Raw genomic sequence first — 15,422 nt, forward strand, 5'->3', positions numbered from 1 at the left:
CTCATTTGCTTGGGAGTCGAGCTTCAATTGGACTTGTACTTTACTTACAACCGTCCTCGCTCATAATGGCGGCCTTGATGTTGTCTGGGGCGCCGCTCCACGTGCTGATTGGTTTCGGGTAGCCGCTGTCCACAGTGCGAGTCCTCTCGTTGAAGCGGTAGTACCTGCAAGGACCGCGTGTGGGTGTAAATACAGAAGCCTACGCGACTACTACTACTACTACTACTGCGCCCCCCCCCCCCCCCCCCTAATAACATATTTTTTTACTCAGGCGTTGGTACGGGTTTTGGCTTAAAACTCTCTTTGGAGGCTTTGAGGTACGACGTCCCTCAGAAAGTCGAAAAGGCAAGACAAAGACTAGCGGCAACTGACTTGGTGCCTCTGAAGAAGTACGTCTGTCCCGTCGGGGTGTAGAATAGCGCTGCATCCATTTTGTCTTTGGGGAGTCCGGTCCCAATGTCTTTCAGACTCTTGGGAGAATCCTTCTCCATTGTGGACTCGCTAAAGACCCAGTACCTGTCACCTGTATGGGAAACAAAACCTAAATTGTGGCCACGGTGTCGATAAAGTGCATAACTTTGAGCAGTTGCTTGGCTTTTCTTTTAAACTTTCTGTTGTCATCATGTCCTGGGCTTTGTAAATCGCAGCTGCTGCAGCGACTTTCTCAACGAGGGGCCCAAATCCGCGCCACGTGGCGCTTACCCTTGAAGAAGATGAATTTCCCATCGTCCCGCTCGTACGCAGCGTTGATGTTGGAGGGCAGGCCCTTCCAGAAGTGGCTGATGGCCATGGGGTAGCCTGGGAGCACCTTATTGTTGCGCACGCGCCAAAACCAGTTGCCCTGGAAGGTTCAAGATTGGCGGTTAGACGCCCAGATTAAAAGTAGAAAATGGGAGACACAAGTAGGAGGCGGGACAAGACCTTAAAGACAAACTTTTCTCCTCTGAGGATGGCAATGGTGTCAAAGTGTCCCTCGCAGATGTCCGGACCGTCTTCCGGTCTCTTGGGACTGGAGGGCTTAGTGGGCCGAGGTGGTGGAGGAGGGCCACCTGTCTTGGTCCCTGCGGAACAATGGATCGGAAACAGAATTCAACGCATTCGACGCAGATTTCACGGCCCGTGTCTTTACCGTAGACGGCTTGGATGCCCCTGCGGTCGTCGTCCGGAAGTTGGAAGTTTTCCGTGTCCATCCACTGATAGAAGGGGGCCATGATGGCCGAGGGGTTGTTGGAGTGCTCCAGACCCAGAGCGTGGCCCAGTTCGTGGACGGCTACCAAGAAAATGTCATTCCCTTTGGGAAAATAAAAAGACCACACGGTTTCACTTCTGAGGAAAACAAGTCCAAGAGAAGACCGGTCTTTGGCTTACCACCCTGGTCCACGTTCCCGGTGGTCCAGGGCTCAGCGAGGTCAAAGTGCGTGTCCCCCCCAATTCCCTGACCGGGGAAGTAGGCGTGGGCCAGGAATCCGCCTTCACCGTCAAAGGGCGTGCTGTCGCCGTGGAATCCCTCGGCGAAGGTTAGCATGATGTCCGCATACTTGTCCACCTTTCCCTGGATGTGGCTGTACGGGATCTCCCTGAAGGTGAGCGGGATGGCGTTCTCCCACACTCTGAAGGCCTTCCGGATGGCTTCGTAGGTAGCCCTTTCTCCAACTTTTGGGGTGTAGTTCTGGATGCTACGGTGAGAGAGACTCATTTAGACCTGAAGAGCACGAGGCCAACAACGAATGCGAACGCGTCATCCTGACCTGAACGTCACCTCAGACTTGTCCCATTTCAACCCCTGCACGGCGTACCGCTTCCTCCTCAGGTTGCTTTTGAGCGCCGGCCCAAACTTGTCCGGAACTCCACATCGTGGACGACTCATCGCCCTACGACAAAAGTTGTCGTGTCTTGGATGCGTCAAGACAGATTTTTTTTTTTTTTTTTTTCCAGACAACTTCTCGAGACTCACGCTAAAGTGCTGGGGTCCATTGAGCCGGTGACGGTCAAGCCGTAGAACCTCTGCATGGCCGCGATGGCCGTCTCGATGGACTGCGGCGAGCGCAAGGCCTGCGCTCGGACGTCACCGGGAGGCAGGTAGCCGTATTGCTGCAGCCACGCCTTCACGACAAGAGTAGCACATGGAGGGCAAACGATGAAACGTAGTGCCGGGTTTTTGCCTACGCACGCGTCAGGACTACGTGAGAATACGGAGTTTGCATTCCGTCAGCTTCCGACGCTTGTTGGGACTTGCGCGACAAGCCCGGACAGAACGCACAGATTAGAAAAGCATGACGTTTTTTTTTCCTGAATGAAGATCCTTAACTTCAGCCTTGTTCCCTGGTCCCAACATGCTACCAAAACAATCCCATTATTTCTTTACCCCCCCATTTAAAAGGTTGGGGACTACCACTTGGGATGACTTCAACATTTGATTGGATTCATCCTCACGGCTTCCTGACTGCTGCCACTGTTTTCTTCTTTTAAAAAGAGAGAGAGCGGGACGCCAATGGGGCAGCCGCCATCAAAGCTTCCATTTATCGAGACTCGAACATGGCTGCTATTGTTGGCCGCGTGTGGCCGGTGGGCTGGCAGCCGGCGCTTTGGGTAAACACGCACCTGAGAGTGCGCACTGTGTCTGCGGACGCGTCGCCGCACTAGTACGCCAGTCAGCTCGTGTCAAGCTCTGAACATTTATTGGATATCGCCCGTGTACTTGGGCACTCTTTGTCGTCGTTTCGAAGACAATGCAGCGCCCTAGTAGAACAGTCGTGCTTCACTAGTGACATTTCTTTCCACTACTTACTTCTACCGCTGTATGATATTATTGCACCCCTGGCAAAATCAGCCCAAATACACGACTGCATACTGCGAGTACTACAAGTAACGTGAACATCTACTGGTTAACATTTAGCACTTCACTAGTACTACGAGCGTGCAAATGTCAGCTAGTGCACAACTTTGCCTCGATACAAACGCGGACTGTTGGTCTTCTCGTGTGCAGAAATGACCTGCAGTTGTGGAACTTGTGTAAAAAAAATTCAAGCAGTTATTCTACAATGCACTGTCGAATACTTAACCAGTACTTGTAAGGACAAAGTACGTTATTCTACAATGCACTGTCGAATACTTAACCAGTACTCGTAAGGACAAAGTACGTTATTCTACAATGCACTGTCGAATACTTAACCAGTACTCGTAAGGACAAAGTACGTACTAGTGTACGCACCTTAAGGCATGCAGCATGCCGTTGTCAGTTGCTCCACAGTTTTGCCTCATTTCTAACAAGACAGTCGTGTAGAAACACACAATGAATACGGGAATGGTTCCACGTTTTCTTGGGAGGGAATCAAATACAATTTCAAAGGGCTTTCCCTTTGGACTGTACATTTATCTTCGGAAGCGCATCCCGGGATGTTTTCAAGGGGAATGCGAGCGTGTCCCGTTACAGGAGCGAGGTCAAGACAGTCGAGGTATTCCAGATAGGACGAGAGAGTTTGCGAGTCGCGCAGAATTTCAATTTGAGACCAACTCACTTGTTCCTCTGTCTGTGCCAGTGCAAAAAAAAAAAAAAACCCTCCCAAATCACGTGTCTTTGGAATCTCACATTACTTTTATTTCCTCGCCTCGGCGACCTAGTTAACACCAGCGCTGCCGTGTCCGGGGAAACTAGAAGTGCGTGTAAGAGCCCCTGGGACGGCTTTGGGTCCGGTTGGCGGAGTTGTCGGTTTGTGCTCGAAAGCCTTCGGTGCTCGTGTCAAGTCGAGATGAAGCCAATTGAAGCCAGATGGCTCCGGAGCGCTGGCATCATCACTTTTGGGCCCGTTTGTTTTCGTTGCTGCCCACTTCCTTCGCTCGCAGGCTCCAGCTAAGCACTTTTAGCGGTGAGAAGTAACCAGGTACAAATACTCTGTGTGTACTCCTCAAAACAATGATCTGTACTTTCTCCTCTTTACTTTGTCCAAATAGGCTGACAATGTGGAAACAAAAGATGCAAAAAGAGATTTAAAGTCAGCCGTGGTTGAGATCTTGATTGATTGATTGATTGAGATTCTGGCTTCTTATTTGGCAGAAACATGGACCAGGGACCGAACCGGGGTGCACCAGGCCCCCTGCCAAACCTTCTCTTGAGTCTAGACTCTCATTTCTGAACTAGAACCTCCACTGAGGACTAAACCATTTTCTTGGCCCCTAGACTGATTTCGAAAATCTCTTGGGACCGAGAACCTTCTCTTGAGTCTGTGGTTTGTTTGTTTTACTTCAATACACGAGTTGAATCAGTACTTTTCTCACCAGTCTGTGTTTTACAACTGTCCGTACTGTACTGTACCAACGTGTCACCTTTGACACCAACTCTGAAATCTGCTCAAAGATCTTCAGTGTGGGATATGGAAGTGGATCTCAAGAGTTTCTCAGAATGTTGAGCAACAGCGTCTGCCGTCAGCTCGTTTGCGCAGTTTCTGCGAATATTCTTGTCGGCGCACTGACGTCACTTCTCCGTCTTAATCACACGGGGTGCTTTGCAGGTGATGCAACGTCGCGGGCCATCTATTTTCAACGCGCCGCTACGGACAGACGCGGCGACTGAGCCGCCGCCTGCGGTTAGTGACTAAGGACGTCCTTCGGTCCTGCATCCTGCACACCCCGAGTCCAAACGCGTGATTCACTTCCCGTCACGGTTCCTCATTCCCTGCCCGGCACATATCGAGCACATCGAGCCGTCGTCAAAATTGCTGCTTTGGGTGGCGGGCAACATGTGAGCTTTTCAGGGCAGCACCCTCAAAATGAGTCCCAAGGGACACAAACAGCCCGCTTTATCCAGTATTTCGAAATACTCTCAGTTGCCTTTTTTGTCTCGACTACTAAACTGAACTGAGCAGCGTTTTTCAGATCATTTTCCTACAGCAAAATTGCAACTTTGCGGGTCATCGGGAGCCTCACGTTTGCACCCCAGATGTCTTCAACCCGCACAGGCAGACGGAAACTATTCCACCCCCTCCCACAGCATACGCAAATAATCTCCCTTTTGTGTCTTCCGAACAGAGCAGAACAAATCCAGATAAACATGTCGGAAGGAGAAAATAACGTCGAGATTCCAAGTCGGTGACAAGAAGCCAGAAGAAGAAGGACCAAAAAAAAAAAAAACTGAAGCAGGCTTTTTCCATACACTGGAGCATCAGTTGCAGAGCTGCATGGCACATGTCTTAAAAAAAAAATCTTGTCAGGCGGAGTGGGGACTGGGGGGCTGACAAGCGGGGGCTTCTTAAGCTGTCTAAAAGTAGGAGAAAGTACAAGAAATAAAACGCGAGCGTGACGTACCTCGGCTTTCAACACATCTGCGGTGACCGAAAAGCGCTGGAGGGCGCAGGCCACGGCGGCAACCAAGAGCGGCAACATTTTTTTTTTCCTCCCCCCTCGACGGACGAACAACTCGCGGCACAAATCCTGACGTCTTCCCTGAGGAGCCGAGCAGAACGACTCGCGCGAGTCAAACCCGAACTGAGAACTACAGGCAAAATGGTGAATGGTCCCATCTCTTGTTTCTAAACTCCCCCCACCCACCTCCACACCCGCCTTGCTGGGATTGTTTTACAGCGCGTGTGGACGTGGTCAGAGCGATGGATAAGCCTTCGGGTCCTCCTCCAGATGTGTGTACACCCCTCCCCATCCCCCCCCCCCCCAAAAAAAAAAAAAAAAAATTGGGCCTGCTGTGTTCAGCATACACACAGACACGTCTTTGGCACTGACTTGTATGTTGACGCCATATTGTATGTGGCAAAGTTCGTTTCGATATTTAGGATCGCATCAGGAACTTCTCTTGGGAGCAGAGTTTGTTTTATGTTTTTTCTCGCTATTAGTGTCTTCTCTTTTGTGTCGAATGTTTTCTTCTGGTTAAACATTTCTCTCTGTGGATGAGCACTTCCTCGTGAGATGAAAACCTTCTTACAGGACTAGAAACTTCTGTTTTCATTAAAACCTCCTCTTGGACAATTACTTTGTCTTGGGACCAAAGCCTCTTGTTGATTTGGTATTTACTGCTTACCTCTACAAGAAATCTATAGATCATCAGATCTAAAGTTACATACACAGTTTTTGGTGCCTGACTTCGTTTCTCCGAAATATATTGATGAGATGCATTCGCGTTACACAGTACATCCGTCCTTTCATCAGCTTCGGGTCGAGGTCTGCCCCATCCAATATGGCAGACGTACAGAAGCGTGACAACAGGGACACCTAGCGCAAAAAAAGGGAATTGCTTCCAAGGTAAAGTGCGATCACGTCATCGAAGCCACGCCCTCTATGTCATCGTAAAAAAAAAAAAAAATACGGAAGTGCCTCCGAACTTGTCAAGAACTGAAAGACAAGGTAACGTAATCCCCCCTCTTATTTATTTATGTATTTATTGAAAACCGCTTGCGTTTCGACGTTACTTTTATATCTTGTTCCGGTGTTTAACATAATATAATAACATTGTCGGGCACTTGCGACTCGGAAGGGAAGCGAGGACGTTAGCATGTAGCTCGACCGGATGCTAGGGCTAGGAAAGCTCTTGTGGCTTTTCAGGGACAAACTAAGCCGCTTTACCTGAATTCGGGGGAACGTTGAGTTAAAAAAAAAAAAAAAAAAAGTGGAGTAAAATGAAGTTATAACTCGAGCCCCATGTCTGATGATGCCTGTTTAAGACACTTATGTCCCCTCCTAAAAGTACAACAAAATGAACAGGCACTAATCCCTTTAAATATCAGAAGACGGTGACATGGATTAGTTATACTTTTTGCGGTCTTTTCTATTTAACTTTTAGGACTGTCGATATACACTATTTTCCTGGCACGGATTCCAATAAATAAACAAATAAAAACAGGCTAGCAGTAGGTGACATTGGATAATTGATTGGGAATCTGTGCTGTATTTTCTAAATGATCCGTTTTTACTCTGCAGGTGACGTCTTCCAGAACGAAACTTCCAAAAATGGCACTTTTGTGACTTTTTTTTGTTGTTGTTTTTTTTTTATTAAATAAAACTTTGAGCGTTCTCACCACGATGGTGCACGTCCGCAGCCTGATGCTTTTTTGCTTCGCCGGTGGGTAAAATGGAAATTCATGAATGCGTTTGACGGCGCATCAGAGCGTTGCCCTCATGTTTCTGCTTGTCCACAGCTTGCTGCCGGTCACGTCTGGTGCTTTGTTTCGGTAAGGACTCTCTTTCGCTGACGCGTGCCGGTGTTTTTATTAGAAACACTGCACACGTTAAAATTCAACCAAGATGAATCCATCAATTCAGCTAGCTCTGTTTACTTCCTGCTTTGTGAAAGTTTCCTGTTGTATTTGCAATGAAACATCATTTTTTACATTTTTTTTTTTTTTTAATATTTGTGGGGCCTCACTTTCCTCAGACCACTGCGGGCATCCACAGCCAGTGTTGAGCAGTGACGTGGGCGAGATCAGGAGTTCGGCTTATCGTACGTACGCCTACCGTTTTGGTGCCACAAATGATTGCTGGACCATCGAGGGTTCGACGGGGGAACCGGTCATCCTCAGGTACGGGCACAAATCCATGAAATACACTCCTCGTCAAAAAGGGTTCACATTCGAACTTTTGAGGTTTGTTCTTAGTGACGAACTTGCTGATTAAAAAATAAATAATAACCATAAGAATTTTAACCTCTTTCCTCTTTTAGCTTCTCGCAGTTTTCGGTTCGGTGCAGGAAGGAGTGGCTGTCGGTCAAATCGTCCGCCGGCGGCACGCCGCTCGTCCTGTGTGGCTCCAAATTGCCGCCGCCGGTTGAATTCCCGGGTGGAAACATCACAGTGGTGCACCACTTCCTACCGCACATCTACCCCGTGTCGTCGTTCCGCTTGAATTACGCCAGAGGTGCGTGTGAAAAATTTTCCCAACAACATTTCAGTTGCCTTTAAAGAGCGGAGTCCCGGTCTCCAGAGTCTCCGACTTTGAAGCCAGTTTTGCAAATCTACTCAATGGTCTTGTCCGGTCTTGACAGATTCCGACTCCGGCGAATGCCCCGCCACGTCGTTCCGATGCCCGCGAGGCCGCTGCCTGCCCCTCTCGTGGCGCTGCAACGGCCAGGCGGAGTGTCTCGGCGAAGGGGACGGCGCCGGCTCGGACGAGGAGGGCTGCCGCGGCGAGGGGACGCAGAAGGGCGGAGAAACGGCCGAGAGGAATGGCGCCGGGGACTCGGCGGACCAAAGCGCTGATGTGAAAAGCCCCAAAGGCGACAGGACAGATGAGCTGCTGGCCTTGTTGAAGGCGAGAGAGGAGAACGAGCTCCACAGGGATCCCGTGGTGACACCCGCTCCCGTCCAGTGGCCCTGCGGAGGACTTCTCCGGACCTTCTATGGGACTTTTTCTCCTCCGGCTCTCCGGGGTTCCTCCCCTTTACTCTGCGTTTGGACCGTGGACCCGGACGACTCCCGACCCTTGAGGCTGGACCTGCAGCAGCTGGTGCTGGGCTCCGGGGACACGCTCACAGTGCACGATAGAGCGCAAGGCAAAGGAGATGTGATTAAAATTGTAAGTTTACATCAGGCAATTTGGAGGAGGGGGGGGGGGGGTTAAAAAAAAAAAAATCATTTTGAGACTTTGTTCAACTTCCAAGTGTCCAAATCTTCAGAATCTCCGCCTCCCTTTTGTAGTCTTCCGTGAAAGCTTAAGTTGCAGCAAATCTTCCAAAATGACCCCCTCCCCTCACCAACAGATCACGAGCGCCTCCAATTACAAAGGAGTCCAAGTGGAGTCCCACACGGGCCTGCTGTCGCTGACGTACCAGACGCTTCCCGGCTCGAAGGGAAGCGGCTTCAACGCCACCTTCCACGTCGGAAGCTACTGCCCCCCCTGGGAGGGCCGCTGCGGCGGCGCCTCGGGGGGCTGCTTCACCCAGGAGCGACACTGCGACGGCAAGTGGGATTGCCCCGAGACCGGGAAGGACGAGGAGGGCTGCCGGGGCTGCGGCCGCGGCCAGTTCGCCTGCGGGGTCCCCGGCCAGAGGGCGGCGGCGGCGGTCGGCCGCTTCGCCGGCCGCCCCGTCTGTTATCCGGTGAGCGAGCGCTGCAACTACCAGCTGTACTGTGCGGACGGCAGCGACGAGAGGGACTGCGCCGTGTGCCAGCCCGGAACCTTCCACTGCGACAGTGACAGGTCAGCCGTCGCACTCCACTGATAAGAGTGACTATGAATGAATCTTTCTCGTCATGTTCTGTGCATTGATCACAAATAAATCAGTTTCGCCGTGTCCCTGTCCCAGGTGCGTGTTCGAGAACTGGCGCTGCGACGGCCAGGTGGACTGCAAGGACGGCACGGACGAGCTCAACTGCACCGTCGTCCTCCCGCGCAAGGTCATCACGGCGGCCACGGTGGGCAGCCTGGTCTGCGGGCTGCTGCTGGTCATCGCCATGGGCTGCACCTGCAAGCTGTACTCGCTCCGGACCAGGGAGTACAGGTACCCGCTTGTGATTGGTTCCCGAGCTGCAGGCCTCGTTGTCAATATTGCCATTGGTCCCCGAGAGGCGTGCGGCCCAATCAAAAATGCCCAAAGACGACTGGAAACGGATAGAAATTGTGTTTGAAAACACTGAAAGGTGAGCGTCTGTGCACCCAAATGTCTTCTGTGAACGCAGCATGTTTGCACCGGTGAACCGACACGAGGCTCAGCTGATCCAGCAGCAAGCCCCGCCCTCTTACGGGCAGCTGATCGCACAAGGCATCATCCCCCCGGTGGAGGACTTCCCCACCGAAAACCCCAATGAGGTGAGACACGCATGTTTTGTTTTACACGCGTGCACGTCATGCGTGGACAATGGCAACCTTCAATTTTCGAGCGCGGTCAAGGCCTCCACGTATTTGCACACTGGCTGCTCTCGATCGAGCTCAAAGTCGGTGACCCGGTGGCGTTTTTGCCCCCTCAGACTTCGTCCTTGTCTCTGAGGGGAATACTGCAACTCCTCCGCCAGGACGCCGTCACCTCGCCGCACCGGAGACGCAGGCCCCGATTCGTTCGCCGCGCCGTCCGCCGCATGAGGAGGTGGGGCCTGATCCCCAGGCCGGCCTCCCGAGCTCCTCGGGCGGCCGGCGCCGGCCGGCGGCCACCCGACGCCGGTCCTCCGGATCAGGAACCGCTTGGGAACGCTCCCGTCGGCTCTTCGTCTCCCGTGGAAGCCGTCAACCGCCCCGTGCCTCAGAAAGCGGGCCTGTCGTCTCAGACCCCGTCGTCGGCTTCCCCGCCTCCGCCTCCGCCCCCGCCCCCGTACGCTCCGCCCGCCGAGGCGCCCCAAACGCCCCCGGTGGCCATCCTTCCCAGCAGCCCCTCTCTGGCCTCCCTCTTCCACACGCTGGGGCTAAGCCTGCCCTCGTTTCGAGCTTCGCCCTCGGCCTCTTCCGGCAACTCCATGCCCCTCTCGGCCTCCTCCTCCTTCTCGTCGTCGTCGTCTTCCTCCGACGACGACGTGCTGCTCATCCCGCTTTCGGAAGACGCCACCTCGGAGGACGACGTGCCCATGCTCACTTGAATCACCTGCGTGACTGGTGCCTTTTTTTGTTTGTTTTGTTTTTTTTTTTAAAGTTGTCGTTTAATAGCTTTTAAATTATGAAATCAAGTATTTTACCATTTGATCGAGCAACTTGCGGATGTTTTGGAGCAGTGTTCCCCAACCTTTATAAAGCTAACAAAATGATTTCAAACTCACAGAAAATATTTTCAGAGCACCGATCAGAAATGGGATCGTTTCCCTGGTCGGGAACCGCAGTTTTGGAGCCAAACGGTGGCTGACGTGTTTGTACGTGTTGCACTTCACGTTCACGTCTGGCCAGCTTTTTTTGCCCCCCAAAAATCTTCCCGAACGAGGAATGACGTGTACGCCTCCATTTGTAGGGGTGGGGGGGTGGGGGTGCATCCCCTAACCCCATTTAAGTGCCTTTTTTTGAAGAATGCTTCCCTGAATTACTCGCCGCATAGAACACGAACTGACGGCTCGCTGGCAATAACCGTACGGATGCGGGTTTTCGTGCCGCTTTCTTCAAACCCCCCCCCCCTTCCCCCTCCCTCACAAAGCGACTGTATGGAAATGTGTTTTTTATGACGTGTGAGGGGAAACCCCCCCCCCCCCCGCTCCAATTAATTTTGACACTTGTGCCATTCGGATTATTGCAATTAGTTTTGTCGTTTTTTTTTGTGGAATGTATCCAATAGCTCCGAGGTTTTTAACTTTGCAATTCACTGAGATGACTCAGAGAAAGTTTTAAGATTGAGTCGGGTCAGTTTCACTGTACATAAGTCCCCAAAAAAAATGTGGCTGCGATTAAAGGATTTGCACTTTTTCCCGGGGGTCTTTGTTTGCTCCACACCTCACTCGGCACGTGGGGCTTTGTATTCAAAAAGGAATTTCACCACGGCGGCCCAAAAGAGCTCCCCGAGGCCGACGGGAAGAATCAGTCCGCGGCGACAGACTCGGCTGACCGGGTGTGGAGAATTCTTTCCTTGGCGATGGCTCCCTGGCGAGGTCTCTGGCCGTGCCTCCCTCTGCTGTGCGCCGAGCTCCTCGCCTCCCCCCGCCGCTGCGTCTTCGACGAGGTCCAGGCTCGGGTGCGGGTGGTCCGCGCCGCTCCTCGGCCGCCCAGCCCGGGGGTGGTCGCGCCCGTGAGGATCGGCACCTGGATTTCCGGAGAGGGCGACCGCCTGCCGGAGTTCGAGGAAAGCCGGATCCGGGCCACCGTGGAACGGGCCGTGAGGACGGTGTCGTCATTTCTCTCAGGTGAATGCCGAAAGAAAGAAGGGGGGGGTTAAAAAAGAAGAAAAAAAAAAAAAAATGACCAGGGAAATCTGGGGTGTGTAGACTTTTGATATCCACCAGAACTGTGTGCGCACCACTAAAATGCCTTCGGAATGAACTTGGCTCCTCTTGGGAAAGGAAGTCTGAATGACCGGGTTGACGTGAGATTTGGACAAGAGGAGGGTATTTTCCTCAAGAGCAGAGAAAAATGAAATTGTTTTGATTCATAAATGTATTTTTGAATGGAAAAATAGAGCATTGTTTTGCCGAACACAAAGTCCAGAATCCCGATGTTTTCTTTTCACAGTGGCGAGATCCCCGACGCCGCTGTTGCTGAGGCGGGACGTCAACAAGTACTGCAAGTTTTTGTGGAAGAATTCGAGCAGCGTCAACTACAACCGGTGCGTTTGTTTTGCCTCCAAAAGTTTCCTCGGGGACTCCGCAGTGAGCAAAATCATTCTTAGGTGCGGTCGGGCCAACGGCAACTACAGACACGAGACGTGTCTGGATGCGAAGGCGAGTGCAGCGTCCGGCTTTAAAATCGATCGGAGCGTACCTCAAAACTGAATCTCACCCAGATCCCGGACGATCACCTGGCCGGCTGCGACGTCTACCCGCGGGCCGACGCCGCCCGCCGGGTCACTCTCAGGCGTCCGGGCTCCGGAGCGCCCGACGCGGACTTCCTGCTTTACGCTCACGTCCGAGCCTCGGGCAAGTGCAGGGCGCAGGTTAGGGCCCCGTTTCCCCGTCCGAAGGATCGCGGTCGGGAGGCTGACGTTGACGTGTACCCGCCAGCCCGGATTGTTGGCCTACGCCGCCCACTGCCGGACGGACGCCGGCGGGAGACCTTTGGCTGGCGTCGTGGTCATCTGCAGGGACGGACACGCGAGACTGACCGTGCAGGTGTGTACAAATCCGGAACTCTTTGCGAGAGCCACTTCCCCGAGTCCCTCTGTACACGCACCTACGACAAAGACTCTCTCTCACAACCCAGGCAAAACTTAGCTCATCCCTGACATGCAAAGATTTTAGCCCAGTGGTTCCCAACCTTTATTGAGCAAAGGCAATTTAGTAGAAGAGCATTTCAATGTGCTGCATTTTACCCCCCCCCCCCCCCCCCCCGCCCCGCAGACGGTGGTCCATGAGCTGTTCCACGCGCTGGGCTTCTCCAAGGATCTCTTCCCCACGTGGCGGGACTGTTTGTCAGCCGGCGCCGGCTGTTCCCCTCGGGGCAAAGTGACTCACGTGGACGGAACGGGCCAGACGAGGATCTACACCCCGTCCGTAATCTCGGCCTTGCAAAGGCACCTGGGAGCCGTCGATCCCGAGCTGGGAGGGCCGCTGGAGAACGCCGTACGCCGCGCGCCGCCGCTGTCGACCGAGTACGCCGAGCCCCTCGACTCTCATCTCCTTTCTGTTTTCCAGGACGCACCCCCGGGCGGCGTTTCCTCCCACTGGGAGGCCCGACTTCTGCAGGGCTCCGTCATGTTGGCGGCGCCGAGCCGCTCCGGCGCCGCGCGGATCGACCCGCTGACTTTGGCCGCGTTTGAGGACACGGGCTGGTACAGCGTCGACACCGGCCGGGCCCAGCGTCTCGTCTGGGGAGAGGGTGCGAGAGCCGAGGTTGACCAAGTTAGATCGAAGTCACTGATGGCGTAGCGGTGCACACGGCCCGCCTTTGGGATCGATTCCCGCTGAGTCTGCCCTGCGACCGGTTCAGGGTGTAGTCCGCCTTTCGCCAGAAGCTCGCCGGGATAGGCTCCGGCGCTCCCGCCACCCTCGTGAGGATAAGCGACTAACCGAAGAGATGAATTGTTTCCGTTTGGTGGATTGTAATCAATTCAGCAAAAATCTCACCAAATGTTTTTCCTTTTCTCAGGCGAAGGAGCTTCGTTTGGTTCCACGTTGACGTGCGCCGACAACTCGTCGTCCTTCTTCTGTAGCGGCAGGTCGGTCGACCCGACGTCAAAATATTCTTTTTTTTTTTTTTTTTTTTTTTTCCCCCATCTGGTCTGTCCGTCGCTGCAGCGGGCTCGGCTGCCATCATCTGCATCTCCACAAAGGGAAGTGCCAGAGCGACCCCTTCCTGGACGGCTGTCGCGTCTACAAAGCTTTGGACAACGGGGTGCGTTTCTCTGCTTTTGTCAAGACAGTCGACGGCTTTTTTTTATGTTTTTTTTTTTTTTTTTCATTTTTATTTTGAATTCCTTGCCTGTGTTGTCAGAGCGAGTGCTGGAAGAAAGAAAACGAGAGGAAGTCGAGTGAAGAACGCCGCGGCGGGGAGGTTTTCGGCTCGCGCAGCCGCTGTTTCTTCTCCGAGCTGACGACGCTTGTAGGCGCATGACGTGCAGTAATATTCACAGCGTTCTGCAAAAATGGATGGAAAAAAACATATATAAAAAAATTCAACAGATAATAATATGAGCCCATTTTTGCAAATGTATTCAAATTAAAAATTCTAAAAACTTTTTGGGGTCAATTATCTGCGGCTTTTGGCAATTGGTGCTTAGGTCCCTCATCCTCACAAATCAAAGAACACACGACTCCCTTCTGGAACCATAAATTGCGACTGTAGGTCGGTACCCCGACTTGAAGGGTGCCAAAAAAAAAAAAAAGTCCCCAGTGACTGTGTCCTCTTTGTCTAACAGAACCCGAGTCAGTTCACCGTGACGGGACGCTGTTACAGACACAGGTGCACTGGACCAAACAGCTACCAAGTCCAGGTGCTGGGCTCCGACTGGGTGGACTGCCCGGCAGGAGGCAGCATTCAGGTAATGTTCCCAAATGTTCCAAGACCCGACTGGACTCGACTCGACGCCGCCTTCTGCCGTTATGTGCTCAGATAAGAGGATACCAGGGTTCTGTTTTCTGCCCCGACAAGAGGTTGTGTCTGGACTCCGATGGCGGTCTTCCCTCAGAGGCTGATGAGGTTTTCGCCACAGGGCAAGTGAAACGGTTTTGACTTTATTTTCTTCCGGACAACCCTCGAAGTTCGAGTCCATTTAAATGCAGTCCTTTTGTTTTTTGGGGTTCAAACCAGTCAACCGGATGCTACCCGGTCAGCGCCCAGACCCGCTGCAGGCCTTCTGGTGGCCACAGGAGTCTGTCTTTCAGCGGTGCTCGCTCTCCTGGTAGTCCTCGGTCTGGCGAGATCCAGATGTTCTCCTTGCAAGATTCGAATCCACGCGGCTGCGGGGGATGTTTAACCCGAAACACCATCTTGCTGTCTCACCGTTTAAAATGCATAAATAAATACATTTTAAAAAAGGTCATTTGTGCTATGCTTTGAAACTATGAATCAAATAAATTCGAGAAAAGTGACCCTTTGTTTAGAAAATGTCAACAGTGGGGATAGTTGAACTAGTTTTTTTTTTTTTTTTAATGATTAAAATTGTTTTGGAAACACGTTATCCGTTCTGTGCATGTTTTCCCCAAATTTTAGCGAGCGGTGAACGCACCGCCGACGTGACTTGAGTGTGAGGGGAGATTGATTGGTGGAGAACCCGGAAGTTGGACACTCCAGTAGTCCAAATTTGATTGGCGGAGAACCAGGAAGTTGGACACTCCGGTACTCAACATTTGATTGGTGGAAAACCCGGAAGTTGGACTCTCGGGTACTCCACATTTGATTGGTGGAGAACCCAGAAGTTGGACTCTCCA

General features: G+C 52.4%; 4 protein-coding genes across 6 annotated transcripts in view; 3 read left to right on the plus strand and 1 right to left on the minus strand.

The window, feature by feature from the left end:
• Positions 1–5,295, plus strand: part of mrpl52 (mitochondrial ribosomal protein L52) — a 17,581-nt gene extending 12,286 nt beyond the window's left edge. The window contains exon 6 of one of the 2 annotated variants that reach the window (XM_061808773.1): positions 5,026–5,295. The gene's annotated coding sequence lies outside the window, so the exon portion shown is untranslated. Of the gene's footprint in view, positions 1–1,935; positions 2,075–5,025 lie in introns of those variants that run through there. The other variant, XM_061808772.1, reaches the window with a different exon arrangement.
• mmp14a (matrix metallopeptidase 14a (membrane-inserted)) overlaps positions 1–5,507 on the minus strand; it is an 8,413-nt gene extending 2,906 nt beyond the window's left edge. The window contains exons 1-9 of the mRNA XM_061808770.1: positions 5,302–5,507; positions 1,955–2,103; positions 1,749–1,871; positions 1,369–1,676; positions 1,130–1,291; positions 922–1,061; positions 703–841; positions 373–523; positions 49–164 (exon numbers count right to left, since the gene is read on the minus strand). Coding sequence (XP_061664754.1) covers positions 49–164; positions 373–523; positions 703–841; positions 922–1,061; positions 1,130–1,291; positions 1,369–1,676; positions 1,749–1,871; positions 1,955–2,103; positions 5,302–5,379 — 1,366 coding nt within the window. The 5' untranslated portion in view covers positions 5,380–5,507. The remainder of the gene's footprint in view (positions 1–48; positions 165–372; positions 524–702; positions 842–921; positions 1,062–1,129; positions 1,292–1,368; positions 1,677–1,748; positions 1,872–1,954; positions 2,104–5,301) is intronic.
• A 296-nt stretch (positions 5,508–5,803) lies between these two features.
• lrp10 (low density lipoprotein receptor-related protein 10) lies at positions 5,804–11,310 on the plus strand. 2 transcript variants are annotated; one of them, XM_061808766.1, is made up of 10 exons: positions 5,804–6,348; positions 6,922–7,063; positions 7,140–7,172; positions 7,367–7,520; positions 7,661–7,854; positions 7,982–8,511; positions 8,696–9,135; positions 9,242–9,436; positions 9,615–9,744; positions 9,903–11,310. In XM_061808766.1, exons 2-10 carry the CDS (start codon positions 7,024–7,026, stop codon positions 10,500–10,502), a joined length of 2,316 nt encoding a protein of 771 aa, XP_061664750.1. In that variant the 5' UTR covers positions 5,804–6,348; positions 6,922–7,023; the 3' UTR covers positions 10,503–11,310. The 2 variants fall into 2 exon arrangements, with proteins under 2 accessions (XP_061664750.1, XP_061664751.1); XM_061808767.1 differs by having other exon boundaries at positions 7,376–7,520.
• Positions 11,311–11,436: 126 nt separating this feature from the next.
• On the plus strand, positions 11,437–15,197 carry LOC133494703 (ciliated left-right organizer metallopeptidase). The gene is made up of 13 exons (XM_061808769.1): positions 11,437–11,744; positions 12,070–12,163; positions 12,227–12,278; positions 12,341–12,490; positions 12,558–12,665; positions 12,894–13,115; positions 13,188–13,371; positions 13,642–13,711; positions 13,791–13,887; positions 13,987–14,094; positions 14,411–14,533; positions 14,605–14,705; positions 14,803–15,197. The coding sequence occupies exons 1-13, from the start codon at positions 11,477–11,479 to the stop codon at positions 14,966–14,968; spliced, it is 1,743 nt and encodes a 580-aa protein (XP_061664753.1). The 5' UTR covers positions 11,437–11,476; the 3' UTR covers positions 14,969–15,197.
• Positions 15,198–15,422: the final 225 nt, after the last annotated feature.

The sequence above is a fragment of the Syngnathoides biaculeatus genome, chromosome 21, assembly GCF_019802595.1.
Source record: "Syngnathoides biaculeatus isolate LvHL_M chromosome 21, ASM1980259v1, whole genome shotgun sequence".
Lineage (NCBI taxonomy): Eukaryota > Metazoa > Chordata > Actinopteri > Syngnathiformes > Syngnathidae > Syngnathoides > Syngnathoides biaculeatus.